This window comes from Leptopilina heterotoma, unplaced genomic scaffold, assembly GCF_015476425.1.
Source record: "Leptopilina heterotoma isolate Lh14 unplaced genomic scaffold, ASM1547642v1 Lhet_44, whole genome shotgun sequence".
In the NCBI taxonomy this organism is placed as follows: domain Eukaryota; kingdom Metazoa; phylum Arthropoda; class Insecta; order Hymenoptera; family Figitidae; genus Leptopilina; species Leptopilina heterotoma.
The window spans coordinates 946,347-965,125 of NW_025111084.1; the positions used below are offsets into that span (position 1 = coordinate 946,347).

Here is an 18,779-nt window from a genome sequence, read left to right on the forward strand (position 1 = left end):
ACGTATTTAATTGTTAGAAAGTAGAAATTGTAAATATTAGTATTTGATTAATTTAATTAATTTCGATGTACACGATGTATGTTGTAATGGAATTAGAAATAAACTGTAATAAATTACACGTAAATATCAAATTGAAATCAATTTTTCTTTGGCAAATTAATGGTATAATTTTGAGAAAAAAATTTTTTTTATTTGTGGCGTCAAAATTTAATTTTAAAAATTCTCTTAAAATAGAAAAAAATGTTTCTTTTTGACTTGACTTTTTTCTTTGCTTTGCAACTGGCCTGTTAATTTTTATTTTGTTTCTAATTTATAGAAGATTCATTATACTTATCAGAAATAGGATTTTCTTTTTCTTCTAAATTTAAATCTTCTATGAAAGCTGGCAACTCTACTTCAGTACCACAGTCGATCTCCTTTTCCGATGTCCACCAAAGTACGGTCTGGAATTATTATTTTTTAAATATGTTACATTTAATTTCTAAACAATATTAAGTTTAGTTTCCAAAAAATATTACATTTACTTTAAAAAAAAATATATTTTCTTTAAAAAAATACATTTAAAAAAAATTATATTTAATTTCATTGAATTCAAAAAAATTCTGAAATATGTAGAATGTAAAGAAGAAAATATTTTAATATTAAAAATTAATTTACCTTCACGTTAACAGGAACCACAGGATTAACTGGATTTATTTTAACGTTCAAAAATTGAAGTAAATCACGATAGTCGATTTTTTCTTGTCCATTATCATTTACGAGACTGTTTCAAAAATAAATATAATAATAAATTTTAAATTTAATTTTCCTTTTTCATTCAATCTTCCATTATAATTTCTTTTTTTTCTACTTACATATCAAGCATTCTATTTAGTAACTCCACATTAAGAGGGATTCTACAGCCTCGTAAAATTGTATAAAGTTCATTTCGTGATAAGTAACCGGTTCTAGTTCTATCCAAATGAAGAATATCTTCTTCTAAACGATCGAGTTCTGTCCAGAGAAAACGATTGATCTCCGTATGAACCAAAGCCCTGAAAAATGGAGAAATAAAATAGAAATATTAGAAAATTTTCATTTTAAAATTTGATTTTAAAATCTAATTTTTATAATTAGATTGAAAAAAAATTATTTAAAAAATATTGAGAAATTAGTTTATTAATTTAAATTAATTTTCTTCAACCTGATGTATTCTCGAGAATGAAATTCTCTTTTCTTCCGTGAAGAATATTGACGAGCGATAGTTATAATTTCATGTTCTATGATATTTTCGGCTAAATATCTCAGAAGAGTTTTTCTGCAAAAATATATTTTTATCTATTTAGTAAAAAATTAAAAAACAAACCGCAAAAAAAAGATAATAATTTTCAAAACCTGAAGTGCTCGAATTCTAAAATTAAATTCCCTTCCATGGTTAGTGTGGCAATCAAATCCTTTTTGAATTCTTTATAAACAGGTTTCAACAATTCACGAAGATTATCCATAATGAGTCTTGCATTTGCTTTCGGGAACTGTAAATTTGTAAAAAATAAATAAATTTTAATGAAAAAATGTTTTAAAATATTTAATAAAATAAAATAAAAAATGTGTACCTATAAAATAAAAAAAACCTCATGAGAAATCAATAAGCAATAAATATAAATAAATTAAAATTTGTTGTATACCTCGTCAGGATGTTGTTCCATGTAAGAAAGACTATAAGAGTCGGCGGAAGTTAATTGGAAATTAAATCCACTCAGAGTTAAACAAGCGCCAATATAAAAATCGTTTGGTTTGTAGTACTTTGGTGGTTTACTGGAGAAAACTTCTTGTCCCGGTAACAGTGCACGCATTCTCTTTTGAAAAAGGCATCTCATAAAACCTGAAATTCATAAATTAGTTAATTTTAATATTAATTTAATCTATTTAATTTAATATTAATTAAATTTGTTGCAGGAATTAAATTATTCTCCAAAATAATCAAATCCTCCACAGGATTTCAATTATTTTCAATACAATTTTAAGAAAATTTTTAGAAAAATGCAATTATTTAAAAAAATTATATTAAAATTCTTCGAAAAAATTCAATTATTAATTATCAATTATTTTTAATAATTTTTGCAAAAGTTCCTTGAGAATTTTCAAATCCTTTTGTTTACAATTCAATTTTACGAAATTTCGATTATTCGGAAATTCTTCAAATTAAATATTTAAAAAATAAAAACTTGAAATAATTTTTTTTTTAAATTCCATTAAACTTTTTCAAAAAAAATTATTTCTACAGAATTATCAGTTAAAAGTAAGAAAAATTTTTATTTTCAAAGATTTTAACTTGAAACCTATTCAAAACTCAATTATTTTTAAAAATTCTTGCTATAATGCTTTTAATATTCAATTATTATCTAAAATTTAAACTGAAATTCATTTTTAAATCAATTTTTATTAGAAAATTCTACAAGAATTCAATTATTCAAATAGAAAAAAATTCAATTTATTGAATAAATGAATTTTTCTGAAAATTGAATTCTCATAAAGAATTTTATCAACAAATTTTTAGATAATTAAATTTTTTCGACGAATTTTAATAAAATTTTCGAGAATAATTACATTTTTCGAGGAATTCGACTCAAATTTTCGAGAATAATTAAAATTAAAATAATAATTTAATGTTTGCTTAGAATTTTATCTACAATTTTAAAAAAATAATTGATTTCTTTTCAAAAATTTTATTAAAATAGTAGATATTGAAAATCATTGAATTGAGATAATTTTCCAAAATTTACAATAGAGAGAAGAATTAACAATTTTTTACCAGAATTCCTCCGAGAAAGCTCGAAAATGGCAACTGTATTGTCCATAAGAAAAAATCGAATTATAAAATGTCTCTCCGCGTTCTCTGGAATTTTCGAAATCATCTTCGCCTGAAATCTCAGAACTTGACTATCAAATCCTTGCCTGTAACAATAAATTTACACTATAATTTAAAAACTAAAAGAAAAAATTAAAAAATTAAAAAACTAAAATATACATTTTTTAAAATTTCTAAAGTAAAATCATAAAATATATTCATGACAATTTTAATTAAACATTTTTGGACATTAAAATAAAGATAAAAAGGAAAAATAATACAGAAATAAAAATAACAAAAAACTAAAGAATATTAAGTATTCATAATAATAAAAGTATTATCGAACTGAATGTCAAGAATTAAATAAAGAAAATATTGCTTCAAGTGTATTTAATTAAAATTTACCTTCAATCGTTAAGTAGGGAATACAAATTTTTATATTAAGTATTTATCTTTCCATTTAGATATCAACATACTTATCGCGATAGTAAAACTTGGTGAAATCTACAGTTGGCGCCTTAGGTGTTACTGAAAAGCAGTTTCCGAGAGAGTCTTCATATGATCCATAACCGTTGTAAGGAGGTATAAATTTCTCCATTTTATTATCGTAATCACATTTTTCCAATGGTCCTTTCAAACGTGTAAAATTGTCAATACCATATTTCGTTCTAAAATAAACATATTAATTGCCATTTAATATTTTAATAAAATGAAAATTTATATTTTCTAAAATAGAAATGTCTAAATAAATTTAAATACATATATTTAAATATATAAAATTGATAAACAATTACATTTAATATGTAAATAAATTTAAATACATAATTATATTTGATAATATAATGGAAATTTAAATAAAGACGATAATTAATTTACAAAGTTAAATTAATAAAATTTAATACCCATAATAATCTTTACTAAAGGGATCGAGATCTGTAATTACAACTTTTCTTCCAAAAACGTTTATCACTCCTCCAATTGTAAGATCTTGATCTTTATAATAATTTTCAGCGTTAGTTCCAATATTTAATGAATCTGCCAAGAAGTAACTTTTAGCTCGATTATCACCCAGAACGTTCAAAATCGTAAACGGATCTCCCGATCCGATGGGATCAATTTTTTCGAAGGTCTAAAGCAAAAGTAATTAAATAATATAATAATAATAATAATAATAATTAATTCACTGAATAGAATAGGAATTAGAATAGAAATTTAGTTTTTAATTAGAAAATACCTTTGGAATCTTGGACCGTTTGAGAAAAAGTGGTCCAGCGTCACGTCCAGAATTCTCAGGTAAAATCTCTTTAATTTCAATTGTATCGTCGGCGAGATAATAATGAATTTCTAAATTATGAACTTCTCCATAAAGATTATCTCTGTCATCCCAATAACCATAGAATCTCAAGACTTTTTTGTCGTACTTTAAAAAGTTTCCTCTGGTATCAAGAGAACGTTGCGGTTTCTTTTTAAGAATATCCTTGAATAGTTAAAATTTCCCAAAAAATAATTTTTTAAAAGTACAATAATTTAAAAATAATTTTTTAAAGGTAAACTAATAATTTAAATGTACTTCTTTCTCCAAGTATGGATCCGATATTCCCAATTGTATAGGATTTGGCACGGGAATTCCATTTCGATAGAGAAAATTCCTGGTAAATTTATCGCAATCAATAATTTTATAAACTCGTCCAAAAATTTTCACTTCTCTCCCAATATTCAGATCCAAAACATCGTAATGTCGAAATTGAACAGGATCTGGTATTGCGATCCGTTGTCTTCTGACGATGAGACCTAAAATTAAAAGAAATCTCATTATCTTAAAATAACAAATAACAAATTTTTACTGATCGATTTAAAAACGAAACCTTGCTCTAAACCACTATTTCCTGTGATGGGTTCAGATACTTTCATCGTTCCATCCTCCAAGAAGAAGCTTATCGTGACAAATCGAATTGAAGAATTAGATCTACAATTTTCCCTAGCATTTAATTCAAAGTAGGCTTTGAACATCAACCGCTGTAAAAAAATGAAATAAAACTAAACACAATCGAAACAGAATTTCTTCTATTTTCAAATATTGTCGAATAATTTAATAATTACTCAAAACAAAATGAATTTTTAAAACTTAATTTTTTCAATCAATAAAACAAAAACCTGTCCATCAAAAGCGAGCCATGGTGGTTTTGGATGAATTTCACCGGAATCATGAAACGATAAATAACGACTGTGCTCTGGAATGTGTGGCTTCTCTGCGAGATAATAAACTCCATCGTGAATTTTATCGAAAATTTGACTCTTGTGAAAATCCTTTTTGTCAAACTGAAAAATATATTAATTAGAAAAAATTAGTAATAAATAAATGCTGAAAAAATTAGTAAAAATAAATTTGGAAAAAAATAGTGAAAGTAAATATAGAAAAAATTTAGTAAAAATAAATTTGGAAAATGATGGAAATAAATATAGAACAAATTAGTAAAAATATATTTGGAAAAAAAATAGTAAAAATAAATATAGAAAAAATTAGTAAAAATAAATTTGGAAAAAAATATTAAAAATAAATATAGAAAAATTTAGTAACAATAAATATGGAAAAAAATAAATACAGAAGGAATTATTTATATATTTATTCATAATAAACAGGACAAATAGTAAAAATAAAAAATTAGTGAAAAGAAATATGTATAGAAAAAAAATAGTAAAAATAAATTATAAACTATAATTATTAAGGTTAAAATCACAATTTTAATTACATACCTTTGAATCAAAATTAAAACCAGGCAAGAACGGCAAAGCTGGAGGACGATGCATTTTTTACAAAAGAAAAAAATATCTTCCTTCTTTCTAAAGAAAAAAATTTCCCAAAAATTAACTTCTCTGTAAATACTTGTCCAATATCATTGTAGAAAATTGATTGATAATTGATAAAAGCAAAATAAAAGAAAAATTGCGTGTAAATTAAATCTATTTACTCTCGTTTCCATGGAGAGGTTAATTTTAATAGTAACCTAGCGAATAATTCACTACAGTAGAAACAAGTAGAAATCAATGTAATTATTTTGCACATTTGATCAAATTTTAAAATAATTTAATAATTTAATTATTTAATTAGAACGATTAGAACTTAAGTTCTAATCGAGATTTAAATTATTTCTTAAATTAATTTTTAATTTATTAAATTTTAATTAATTTATTTAGTTTATTTTCTAAAGGAGTTTCTTTTTTTTTTTAAATTAAAAAATTAAATTAATATATTGAACGTTTATATTATTTTAGAATATTCAATATTATATTATATAATTTCAAGGATAATAATTTGAAATAAAATTTAAAAGCACAGTCAATTAAAGAACAAAAAATCCAAAGGATTCGCACTCAATAAAAAATGTCCATTTTTCAAAGAAAATTATAATTAATCCTTAATTATGTATACAAGACTACAAAAATCGTTTTCGTAATTTATTTCTAATTTTCTTTTAAAGTAATTAACAGTAAATTATGCAATATGCTTCGAACAATGTAAATATGAGTATAAATATAACAACGCACTTTTAAATCACTTTTATCAACTTATGTATATAATATATGTATATAAATTTTTCTTTTAACAAGCTAAAGACGCTTTTTGATTAAAATTATATATTATATCTCTAATTATTTGTGTATAAACATAGTTCAGTTAAAAAATGTTTAGTAAAGATTACGAATAGACAATATTTTAATTTTAGATTTCATTTTTTTTGGACTTTAAGATATATTTATAATATATAATTATATATTAATACTTTTTAAGTACTCGGAAAGTTCTGTTCCCCTTATTATCAGGCTTGAATTTTTTTTTTATATCATACGTGAATTGCGTAGAGAGTGAGATTGTGATGATGAAAATTATTATAATCTAAAAATTGTTTCATTAAAGCTAGAAGAAAGAATATTTCACAAATTGCTGTGCTTAGTGCCTTTAAGTAAATTATGTTAAAAAGTACAAAAAGCGATTAAAGTAAAAAAAAAACTTTCCGGTATATCACACTGTTTTTAGTTGCCGTTTTATAAATACAAATATCTGGCAAAGCGTATATAGTTTTTTTTTTCTATTTAAAATTAAAAAATTGGACAGTTTATGATAATTTTCATAATCTTATAAACTAAACAGAAAGTGTTTTTACACTTTTTTTTTGTTGCGAAATTTCCCTTTTTGGTATTAAAACGTCACGAGCTTAAATTAAATATGTAAAATATTGAGATTCATAATAACAATAAAAAAAAGAGTTTAACAGTTATTTCAGTTGTTTGCGCTTGCCAAAAAATTCATATAAAAGAAAAAATCTCCCTCTTCTACGCCTCCAGGTCTAGTCTTTAATTTCTGGCTGTAAATCAAACCAAGAGGTAACAGATTGAGAAAAATCAATTTGCGATAGATCAATGTGAATTTGACCCATTATATTGTTGCCCGTTGAGAGCCAGGCCTTTTGTGTACAAACGGAAATTTCGAGTGTCTTGCTATTAATATCACCCTGTGAGACAATGTACTCGAATTTCTCGTCAAAAACAGGATTACAATTGTCCTTTATCACAATTGTTTTTCGTTTAGTCTCCTTATGCTTGTCTGGTAGTAGATAAAGTTTTACGTAAGGATCCGGAATGTTGTGCGGATCATTTTGTGGCAAAGGCAAGTGCCTAAAATTATTATCTTCAATTAATTTTCATTGTTTCTTTTCGCTCAACATTTTTTACTCAATAAAGTAACATTTTTAAGAGTAAAACAAAGTAGTCGACTAAATTAAATGATCTATTAAAATTGAAACTAAAATTAAAATTAAAATTGAAACTAAAATTAAAATTGAAATAACGATTAATTAAAAATAAGTACGTATTTTTATTTTAATTAATCGTTACTTTAATTTAACTTATTAAATAAACAAATGGTTTAAATCATGAAATATTTGTGATTTTAAATTATTATTTGCTAAAAAAATTGATTAAAAGATAGTAAAGAGAAATTGTAGGTGGAAAATTAATGAAAATACTCACGCTACTTTGTGGACGTGAATAAAAAGTTTCTGACGTGGTTCACTGTATTGCAAAGTGAGTTGTATTCTTCCGAGTTTTGAATCGCCAGTGGAAGAAGTGAAACTCGGATGTCTGTGTACCAAATTCGGATTAGCGGAAGTTTGAGTCGGAGCTGTTTCACGAACTGCGGGTTCCTCGATGGGAGGAAAACGATATTCCGGCGGGGGAACTTCGGCGAGTGTCGGAATATTTGTTCCTCTATTCGCCGATGCATTACTGCCAGCACTTTGCAATGATTCTTTCGACAATTGCTTCTTTAATGGACTTGGCGGAACTGTTAAATAAAATATTTATTTTGAATACATTTATTTTAGCCGCAGAAAAAATTTATTTCAAATATAGAAAATTTATTTTAAATACGGAAAATTTTCTTTTAATAGAAAAAATTAATATTAAATTAAAAAATTTTCTTTAAATAGAAAAAATTAATATTAAATTAAAAAATTTTCTTTAAATAGAAAAAATTAATTTTAAATAAAAAAATTTTCTTTAAATAGAAAAAATTTATTTTAAACAGAAAGAGTTTATTGTAAACGTAAAAAAATTATTTCAACTGAATAAAATTTATTTCTGTAAACAAAAATAATTACCACTACTGGAGAGATTGCTAATAGTTGATCCCTGGCGTTCCATTTTCGAATGAGATTCATTATTCTCAGGATCATCCTCATCATCCGAAGAGGCTTTCGGCGGTTCGTATTTCAAGATCTGTGTAAGCAAAAAGAAAATTCAAAATATAAACAAAATTCGTAAGCGAACAAATTAATTTCGAACATTTTGGAAAATTAATTCTAATTTTCACCTTCAATATCATCGACATAACTAATTTGCTCTCTCTTCCCGATTGTTCCAAATCGAACGGCGATTGTTTCAGTTCAAAATTGGCCTTTTCGAGTAATGTCGAAACATTGAAATTCAATGTTCCAACTGTCATTCCACTCTTTTCGTCAGTAATCTACAAAAAGGGGAAAATTATTTAAATATAAATAGCGATAATAATAAAAGACGAAAAAAAATGCTTCATTATTATAAATTATATTTATTCTCTAATAGAAAATAGTAAAAGAAGAGATAAAGTTTTCAATACCTTGAAGGTCATGGTTCCAGTTTCAGGATTAGCGACGAGAAAAGTAAAACCTTGCTCCCAAACTGGATCACAAGAACGTAAAATTGTGATAGTTCTCTCAGTTTTTCCACCAAGGTTCGCTTCAAGATAAACATCCGGTTGCTTACTTCCCTTAATACACTGAAAATTTATTCCTCAGATTAAAATAACAAATATAAAATCAATTTGAAATTTTAAATCCAACTTTTGCGCTTGACACAAAAAGAAATGTAAATTTCAGTTCGTTCTCAATTTATTCCGCATTTAAAGATTAAAATCACTCACTGGTAAATTTTTCGCTGAATCGATGTAAAGAATAAGAACTGCTGTACTCATCGACGTCACTCGCAATTGTTGAGTCTCCTTCAAAGCCTTAAAAAATCATTTATTTCAATTATTTTTTCTAAAATTATTTATTACCAGCAAAACGTGGTATTTAATTTCTTATTATTATGTAAATTACAAAAATTTTTATTTTCAAATATTAATTTCAATTTTGAAATAATTTCAGATACAAAATGTAGAAAAAATTCAATTATTAACTAATTTTCTAATCAATTATTAATATTTATTGTTTTAAAACACTAAAACACTAAAATGAAAATTATCAAAAAAATTAGGAAACAAACTACAATTAATTAATAATAATGATAAAAAATATTCAACAAAATAATATAAATTGTAATTAAGAAGCAAATAATTATAATTTGGTTAATTTAAATAGAATTTAAAAATAAATAATATAATATAAATAAATATAATATTTGTTATAATATAAAAAAATGTAAACTTACAGCAGGAAGATCAGAAATTTTGTTTGAAAGTTGAAGCCAAGTGAGTCTCAGATGAACCATTCCGTGTTTTGCCAATTCCAACGAAATCCACTGTAGAAAAGAAGATTTCAATTTGATTTCCAATTAAAATTTCTCATTAATAAAAAAAATTAATCTCTATTATAATTTTAAAACTTACGGTATCAATAGTTCCTTTCTTCTTCACTCGACTAACTTCAATGGTGGCCCTAAATTCAAAAAAATCGATTAATAAACACAAATATTAACTAAAAATAAACAGGAAATAGAAAAAATTGTAAATTATAAATTATAAATAAATAAATCGTGTAGGAATTACACTTTTAGCATTTTGAAAATAATTCTCTTGTATTGCAAATAATAAAAAAAGCTCGACAGACATGCGAGAATATACATTATTACAAGTATTACTTCCTAAAAAAATTAATATTTACATGCGAATAATTGCAAATCAGATTAAAATAGAACTTCAACAAAGCTTTCATATCAAATTAGCGAAATAAACCCTGCCTCGAAATAATATTTCAAAAAAAAAGAAGAAAATAAATTAAACAAATCGAATAAATATATTTGATACATGGCAATTTTTTAACTGTGTGGCAAGTTTATAGAAATGAAAAGGAAAGTGTAAAAAAAGGAAAATGACAATTTTTATAAATACTTACAGAAAAAATCGAACAGTCAATTTTTTATTTTTTAAATGGAAAATTCATCGTGCATAAAAATGTGGAATCTAAATTCGAATCGAGGAAGAGAGGTAAATGTTCTAATTTCTAAAATCGGTTTCTTTTTTGATTCTTGAAAGGGGGTAAATTTTTTTTCTGTACTATTCGCAATACCTGCCAAGTTGATCATCTTGACCAGTGTTGTCTTTGTCAAAGAGATGAATCTTGCAGTTGGGTCCCAAGCCCTCATCAACTATAAACTGCCATCACACATAAGCTTTAATTAAATTCTTTTTAACAATTTGCAGGAAAAAATAAATTTCTCTTTATATTATTATTGTTATCAATAAAACAGTATTACAAATTTCTTCAAATCTCGAAATAATAATCGAAAATAGGTCAATTAGTTGATTAGATTTCAAGAGTAAATACTTCGGGAAGTAAATTAATTTAAATTAAATTAATTGATTACTTTTGTGAAATTAAATCGAATTAAATTGATTAATTTTTAATTTAAAATAGAAACTGAGTTTTTCTTTCCAAAACTTGAAGAAACTCGTTTAGAAAATTGATAAGTGATTTTAGTGGGACCCAAAAATTATTATCAACTGTACAAAAATACGAAACAGGGTCAGAGAAAATATTAGGTATTAATTTAATATTACAATTAATTTTCGTGGTACTGATCACTTTTTGTTGTTTTTGACTTTTTCAAAAACTAGGAGAAAAAAAACATGCGGTTGACACTACTGGTGTTAATAAACTACAATCATTTCACAATTGTTTTTCTATTTCTACTACCTTCCCAGGAAGTCATCAAATTGAATACCAGGAACATTTGGATCCCAATCCCAAAGCGATAGCTCAATCTCTTGTAAATTGATTGAATAGATAACAGCCTAAATATTAAAACAATTTTTTTTTACAAAAAAATTATAAATCAAGTTTTCTTGAAATTTAATTTTTTTCACATATCCTATTTTTGCCCCCATCTATTTATTTTCTACCTGATACTTGTTTTTTTTTACTGGTTCGAAACAACTTTCATGCAAAAATCCATTCTCTAAACATTTAATAATATCCTACTTACCAAAAAAATTTTCTACATAGAGAAAAGATTCACAAAAGAGAATATTTAAAAAAATTGTTAGAAATTGATTTATGGACTGATTGGAAAGAAAAATTTTAAACCAATGATAATGAAGAGTAGAAAAAAGCATGCTTACATTTTAAAAAAAGTAAAATGACACAACACAAAAATGCATAAATAAAAAGCACAAAAATAATTTTCTGAAGACAACACCGCTTGAAGACAAAATTGGATTTTTGTACACAGACGATAATCAAAAGTGTAACACCTACAAAATTTGAATTACAAAAAAAAAAATATACGTACATTTCTTAAGACTACAAAATTACAAATAGACCAGAAAAAAATTGTTATAAACATTAAATTGCAACTGAAAAATCAAAAATAATTTTCTTAATGAGCCAAAGAAGTTTTTTTAAATTAATAAATGAAAACAAAGTTAAAACGAATAAATAAATATTTAAACAAAGTTAAAACGAAGAAATAAATAAGAACATACAATTAAAACAAATAAACGAAAACAAAGTTAAAATAAATAAATAAGAATATTTTCATATTCTTATTTATTAGTTATTTAGTTATTTTTAAAAAACAGTCGAAATAAATAAATTAAAACATAAAATTAATAAAATTACAATAAATAAATAAAAACAAAGTTAAAACGAATAAATAAATAAAAAACATTAAGAAAAATAAATAAATGAAAACAATTTTAACAAAAATTATTAAAAAAAATATTTTTGGCAAATTAATGGCAAATAAAATTTAAGACTTTAAAAATTTTGAAAAAGAAATGTTTTGAAAAAAAAATTGTTTAATAACAAATTTTTACAATACCTTCCGAGATTTTCATCGTTCTTTGTGTCGTCGAGGTCCCACACGTGAATTGTCATCTGCTGAGCGATGGCCGACGTCACGACACACTAATTCAAGTAACATATCACACGTAACATTTGCACATCACACATTCCAAGAAATAAATGGGAGTATTTAAATGAGGCCTATTTTCTATAGCTTCACAATCCTTATCTTTAGATGCATTCAAATATCAATGTTATGTGCGACTGGTAAATTTTTCCTCTCTGCTTCTTTTTTAAATCAGTCAAAAATAAATGTTTAAACTACCAAAGAAATATTAAATTTTCAATTATAGAAAAACAATTTTTCCTCTCTTTTTTAAAACTAATCAAAATTAATATATTTAAACTTCCAAAGAAATATCAAATTTTCAATTAAAAAACAATTTTTCCTCTATTCTTCAAAACCAATCAAAATTAATATTTAAAATTTTAAACTTCCAAAGAAATATCAAATTTTCAATTAAAAAACCAATTTTTCTCTAGGCTTTTTTTCAAAACAGTCGAAATAAGTGTTTTAATTTCAAAGAAATATCAAATTTTCAATTTAAAAGTAGGTATTCAATAAAAAATGTTCAATAAAAAAAATTAAATAACAAATTCAATTAAAAACATTTTCAATTAGCAAAAAATTTTTTTAAAAATACAGAATTTCCAATTTCAAAACAAAATCAGAGAAATAACAAATTCAATTAAAAACATTTTCAATTAGCAAACAATTTTTTTTAAAAAATACAGAATTTCCAATTTCAAAACAAAATCAGAGAAATAAAAATTGCAGTTCCTTTATAAATATGAGAGAGAAACATTTTATAGATAAATGCGTGAAAAATATTTATGAAGAATGAATATTTCATGCAACATGATATTTAATTTTTAATATTTTTTTTTACTTTCTGACAAATTTTTCTATTATTTAAACTAATAATAATTCAAATATATTTATTTCGAAATCAAATTGTGAAATATCAAAATTCATAATTTTTAGACTTGAATTTCTTGAAATCGCGATATAATTGTTCAATTTATCAGAAAGCAGTAAATTATTTAAAACATATTTGAAAATTATTTAAAAATATTTTTTCCATTAAAAACTTGAATTTAAAAGAAGGAAATTTTTTTGTAAAATTGATAAAAAAAAATTCTTTAAATCTTACCATTATTGTATAAAAGCTCGCATAAGAAATTTGAAAGAAGGTGTAAAAATTAATTGTAGAAAGACATGCATTTGGGCGTCAATCGAAGAAAATATTGAAGAAAAAAGAAAAATTCAATACACACCTCACACCAATAATCCCATTTGGGATCGACAGTATTGTCAATTGTTTTTGTTCGAAATTCTTGTGCTCCAACGCTGATTACTGCGTAGGGATCAGATTTTCCTTTACCCAAGACACCAATGTCTTTTTTCATTAAATGCTTTGCTTGTACCACATGAATTCTCAAAACACCCTGAAAATAAATAAAATTTTATTTTAATAATACATTATTTTAATAATACGAAAGAAAAATAGATTCTTTTTGTGTAATTTATTCACCTCCGGTTCAGGCATTTTTAAAACTTCCGATGGAATATCTTCGGACAGTGGAATTATTATTTTGTTGGGAAGAACTAAACGGGCAGCAACTTGTTGCGTTATTATCTTTCTCAAAAGATCGCTGAAAGCAAAATTATCATAAATATTTTTCTTCTAATGTATTAAAATATAACATAAAAATAAGAGTAATAATAACAATAGAAAATTCAATTATAATTAAATAATAAAAAATAAATTAATATTCACGAAATAAGAATAAATATTATTTTTTTTTATATTATCATTTTCATTATCAGTCAAATCGTACTTGAAGCCTGGAAAATCGAGAATATCCGCAGCTCCCACCAAATTAAAATCAATTGCTGGATTATTTAGAAAAAAAGCCTGAACTCCTCCGACTAAAGGCATTACAGGAATCAAGGGTTTTAAAACAACTCTCATAAGTCCTCGAAGCTAAAAAAAAGAATCACTGCATTGGAATTTCCTTATTTTCAAAATTTACTTTCACTAATATATTTTTTTTAATACCTGGAAATCTTTTATCCCTCCTTTAAAATTGCCTACTGTAAAGGAGATATCACAGTCACCTGCATACCTGTATAAATTAATTATTTTATATTAATAAAATATCTAAAAATTAAAAAAAAAAGTACACAAGAAATAAAAATACAAACAATATATCCACGTCGAAAATAACTTCATGTCTGGATGTATTTTTATCGTAGGCCTTAATGCCATAAATCTTTGGTGGCTGTAATAAAACGGAACGTTTTAAACTCTCGATTTTTAATAAAGATTGAAAAGTAAAAGAATCAAGAAAGAAACGTGGGGAGAATAAAAAGAATACTTACAATACGTCCTAAAACTAATCTCTCAAATTGAAAACCCTTCATTTTGTATTCAGATAAACTTTGAACAATTGCCGGTTGAATTGTACTTTTAAATAAATCACGAACAAAGTGATTGATACTTGGCCAAACTTTATACAAAATCTGCAGAAAAAGGGAAAATTAATAACTAGTAATTATAGTCTTAAATTCTTATTCTTATTCTTATTAATTATTCCAAAACATCCATAACTTGATTTTTAAATAAATATTTAATCATTATTATTTTTCCATGGGAACTAAGATTTTCGATTAAATATATATATATTAGAAAATAAAAACTTAAAATATTATAACAAAAATTAATTTAAACTTTCTCAAAAAAATTAATTTCAAAATTCAATTAATTGTAAAAATTCACGCTAAATTGCTTTTAATATTCAATTATTATCTAAAATTTTAACTAAAATTAATTTATAAATAAAATTTTATTAGAAAATTCTATTAGAATTCAATTATTTAAATACAAAAATAAATTATTTATGAAAATAATTTAATCCTTACGAAGAATTTTATTAATTTTTGAACAATATTTAATTTTTGCGAAGAATATTATTACTCTTGAAAATAATTAAATTTCTGCAAATAAATTGTAACTTTTACAAAATTCAATTTTTTTTTGTGTTTTTAACTCAAATTATTCGGAAATTCTTCAATTAAATATATATTAGAAAATAAAAACTTGAAATCATTTCTAAAAAAAAATCCACAATTAAATTTTCCCAAAAAAATGCATTCCACAGAATTGTTAGTTAAAAATATGAAATTCTTTAAATCAATTATTTTTAATATTTTTTGATAAGTTCTTTTGAGAATGTTCAAATTCATTCTATTATTTAAATACAAAAATAAATAATTTATGCAAATTTTATTTTTAATAATTGAATTCCTGTGAAATTTTCATTATTTTAGAAAATAATTCAATATTCGTGTAGAGCTTTATCAAAATTGTTTTTAAATAATAGAATTCTTTTGGGAAAAATTTATTAAAGTAATGGATATACAAATTATTCAATTAAGAAAAATTTTTGAAAATAATTGAATTTTTGTGATGAATATTGTTATTTATGAAAATAATTGACTTCCTACAAATAATTTTATTATTTATGAAAAAAATTAAATATTTATATCCCTGAAAAGACTTTTTAAATCTATGAAAATAATTGAATTTTAATAAAAATTAATAATGGAATTTCTGCGAAAAATTTTATTAATTTTGAAAATAATTGAATTCTTGTGATGAATTTTCAAATTTATGAAAATAATTGAATTTTAATAAATTAATAATTGAATTTTACAATGAATTTTACAAAAATTTCTGAATATGATTGAATTTCAGCGAAGAATTTTGCTATTTATAAAAATAATTAAAATGCTTATGAGAATTTAAAAATTTTTTTTTGAAAATATTTGAATTTCTGGATAGAATTTTAATACATATTTATTAAATATTTAAATATTTAAATTATTAAATTAGAATTTTTCAAAAAAATAAGTTCATTAAATGATTTATAAGTAATAACTTTATGGCAGTTCTTCAATAGAATTAAGTTATTTTAAATAAATTATTGTCAGAAATAGAAGAAAATTTAAGGTTTTTTTTAGAATTCGTGCTAATTTCATAGAACTATGGCAACCTTGTAAAAAAATAGTGTAGAGAAAAATTCATAATTTTTATGAAACAGTTTATAAATAAATAAATGGAAAAATTACTTTATTCAACCATTCGGCGCGATCGAAATCGGGAAAATAAACCCAAGAAGGAAGTTCATCCATTCGACTTGCAATGATGTCCTTTTCTTTGCTGAGGGCAGTTGCTTGAGCCATAAGTCTCTTTAATTCATGATCCTTTTTTCGTTCTGTTCGCCAAACGGATAATACAACTGGTCCAATGAGCCAAGCAAGACTCAAATTCATGTAACCCCAGCCCCAAATAATTCCCACAGTTCCTAATTTTATTAAAAACGATGTGGAAAGTGATGATAAACTCATGTAGGGCCAATTACTAAGTCTATTCTCTTCTTCCTCCGGACGATCCATTTTTCAGGATTTTCGCAAATAAAACGCGTAGATTAAATTTTTTTCCCTCTTCCTCTATGATTTCATTACTTTCTGAAAAAAACAAAAAAAATTTTATCTAACATTAATACAAAATACTACGTTGTTCGTTTTAATTTTGTTGAAAAAGGAAAAATTTCCCTTTCGAAAATGTTTAAAGGTAAAAATAAAGTTAACAACAATTTTTTCAGAAAAGGAAAAATTTCTTTAAGTAAAAATAAAATTAACTACAATTTTTTCAGAAAAAGGAAAAATTTCTTTAAGTAAAAATAAAATTAACTACAATTTTTTCAGAAAGGGAAAAGAAATTCTTTTTTAAAAGTTTTAATTAAGTAAAAATAAAAATGAGTACTAATGATAAATTATTTTTACTCATAATGAAAAAATTTCTATTTAAAAATATTGCTGATTACTCGAAAATCAATAATGCATCAAGTATATTTCTAAAGTTAAAACTTTAATCAAGGTTGACATTCTCAATAAATGCAATTACATCCTTGAATTTTCAATTGATTTTTCCAGAAGTGGAATATTTTTCTCATTTCTTGCATATTTAACAGAGCAATCAATTATTTTCCATTCATGATAAATGAGTATTAAATAATTATTCAAGTAAACTTGTTGCATTACATATTAAATTTACAATTAACAATTAAAATATCAAAATTACTTTGAAAATTATCATTTACTAAAATTCGAAAATAACGAAAGTTGTTGACCTTTTTCAAAACTGTTTTTTGTAAACATTTCTTTGTTGATAAAAAATAATAAAAGACAGATAAATTTTCATCTCAAAGTATAACTATAGTGTTAAAAATAACAAAATTAAAGTCCACCAGATAAAATCTTACTTTTCATTTCTAACTTTTAATAAATGTATTAAATGTATAAAATATATCAAATTTAAAAATACTATAATAGTAAAAAAGCGGAAAAAAAGATTACTGACAGCTGGAGTAAATTTTACAAGTCTTTCTATATTCGGAGATGATGAAAAAAAATTTATAACCTCTCGTGAGATACGAATTTTATTAACTTCACCTTGAATCAAAAGTCGCATTCAGACAAGTTTTTTAATTATTAAATTGCTCGTAGAGAGAATATTTTACTTACTATCGCTTTGAACACTGGAAATCGACTGAACTATCAGACACGTTGAAGAATGACTTGTTTCCGCACTGCGTTTTGTCGATAAAATACATTAGATCATCAAAATTTATTTTCGGCTCTCACTATACACACGGCCGGTTCTGTCAAATTTCAATAAAAAATGGTGATTATTTTTGTCATCAATATCCTTTACTATATTACGTAATAATTCTTTACATTCAAATTATCGGTCTTTTTTTATACACAACTCTATATATATAACGTACATAATTATTATTTTTCTACTTGTACGATAATCTTATTTTTTTTCTCGCTCCACACAATGTAAAGTATATAATCAATTATTCAATATAATTCTTCGACAATAGTATATAGTAATAAGATGATTATATGAATCATATGGAAAAAAAGAAACGTTATAGATTTCATCATTTCTATAAATAGTTTTTTAAAAAATGTTTATTATTCGAATCTTTCAAGTGCTTAGAAAAACAAGAATGTGCTTTGAGGTTAAGTTGAGAAAACTAAAGCACTAAAGGAAAAATTTTATCAATTTTATAATTACCCATTATTTCACATCTCCGTATTTCACACACATAAAAATTAAACGGAAAATTTTATTTGATCGGTAATTAATAAACACTTGTAAATTTGATGATATATTTAATTTTCATATTATTTGCAAATACTGAAGGTACACTTTAAATTTGCAATTTGTCCGCTCTCCGCTTTTTTGTTATTTGAATGTTGGCACCACTTGGGA

General features: G+C 23.9%; 2 protein-coding genes across 5 annotated transcripts; both read right to left on the bottom strand.

Annotated features, from left to right (window-relative positions):
- Positions 1-86: 86 nt before the first annotated feature.
- On the bottom strand, positions 87-5,766 carry LOC122506802 (EF-hand domain-containing family member C2). Its single transcript, XM_043619128.1, has 14 exons — positions 5,582-5,766; positions 4,982-5,146; positions 4,693-4,843; positions 4,398-4,618; positions 4,062-4,304; positions 3,730-3,956; positions 3,304-3,495; positions 2,792-2,934; positions 1,665-1,861; positions 1,375-1,511; positions 1,184-1,297; positions 855-1,034; positions 658-763; positions 87-443 (listed from the first exon to the last, which is right to left on the bottom strand). The coding sequence occupies exons 1-14, from the start codon at positions 5,633-5,635 to the stop codon at positions 306-308; spliced, it is 2,268 nt and encodes a 755-aa protein (XP_043475063.1). The 5' UTR covers positions 5,636-5,766; the 3' UTR covers positions 87-305.
- Positions 5,767-6,216: 450 nt separating this feature from the next.
- LOC122506806 (extended synaptotagmin-1) lies at positions 6,217-18,758 on the bottom strand. 4 transcript variants are annotated; one of them, XM_043619132.1, is made up of 18 exons: positions 18,582-18,758; positions 18,020-18,156; positions 16,562-16,960; positions 14,813-14,953; positions 14,636-14,712; positions 14,490-14,556; positions 14,269-14,414; positions 13,962-14,082; positions 13,705-13,875; positions 10,651-10,736; positions 9,972-10,020; positions 9,794-9,883; positions 9,285-9,371; positions 8,982-9,140; positions 8,697-8,849; positions 8,485-8,602; positions 7,856-8,168; positions 6,217-7,501 (listed from the first exon to the last, which is right to left on the bottom strand). In XM_043619132.1, the coding sequence occupies exons 3-18, from the start codon at positions 16,886-16,888 to the stop codon at positions 7,174-7,176; spliced, it is 2,433 nt and encodes an 810-aa protein (XP_043475067.1). In that variant the 5' UTR covers positions 16,889-16,960; positions 18,020-18,156; positions 18,582-18,758; the 3' UTR covers positions 6,217-7,173. The 4 variants fall into 4 exon arrangements, with proteins under 4 accessions (XP_043475067.1, XP_043475066.1, XP_043475068.1 ...); XM_043619131.1 differs by lacking the exon at positions 10,651-10,736 and adding an exon at positions 12,404-12,489 and having other exon boundaries at positions 18,582-18,757; XM_043619133.1 differs by lacking the exons at positions 10,651-10,736; positions 18,582-18,758 and adding exons at positions 12,404-12,489; positions 18,283-18,478.
- Positions 18,759-18,779: the final 21 nt, after the last annotated feature.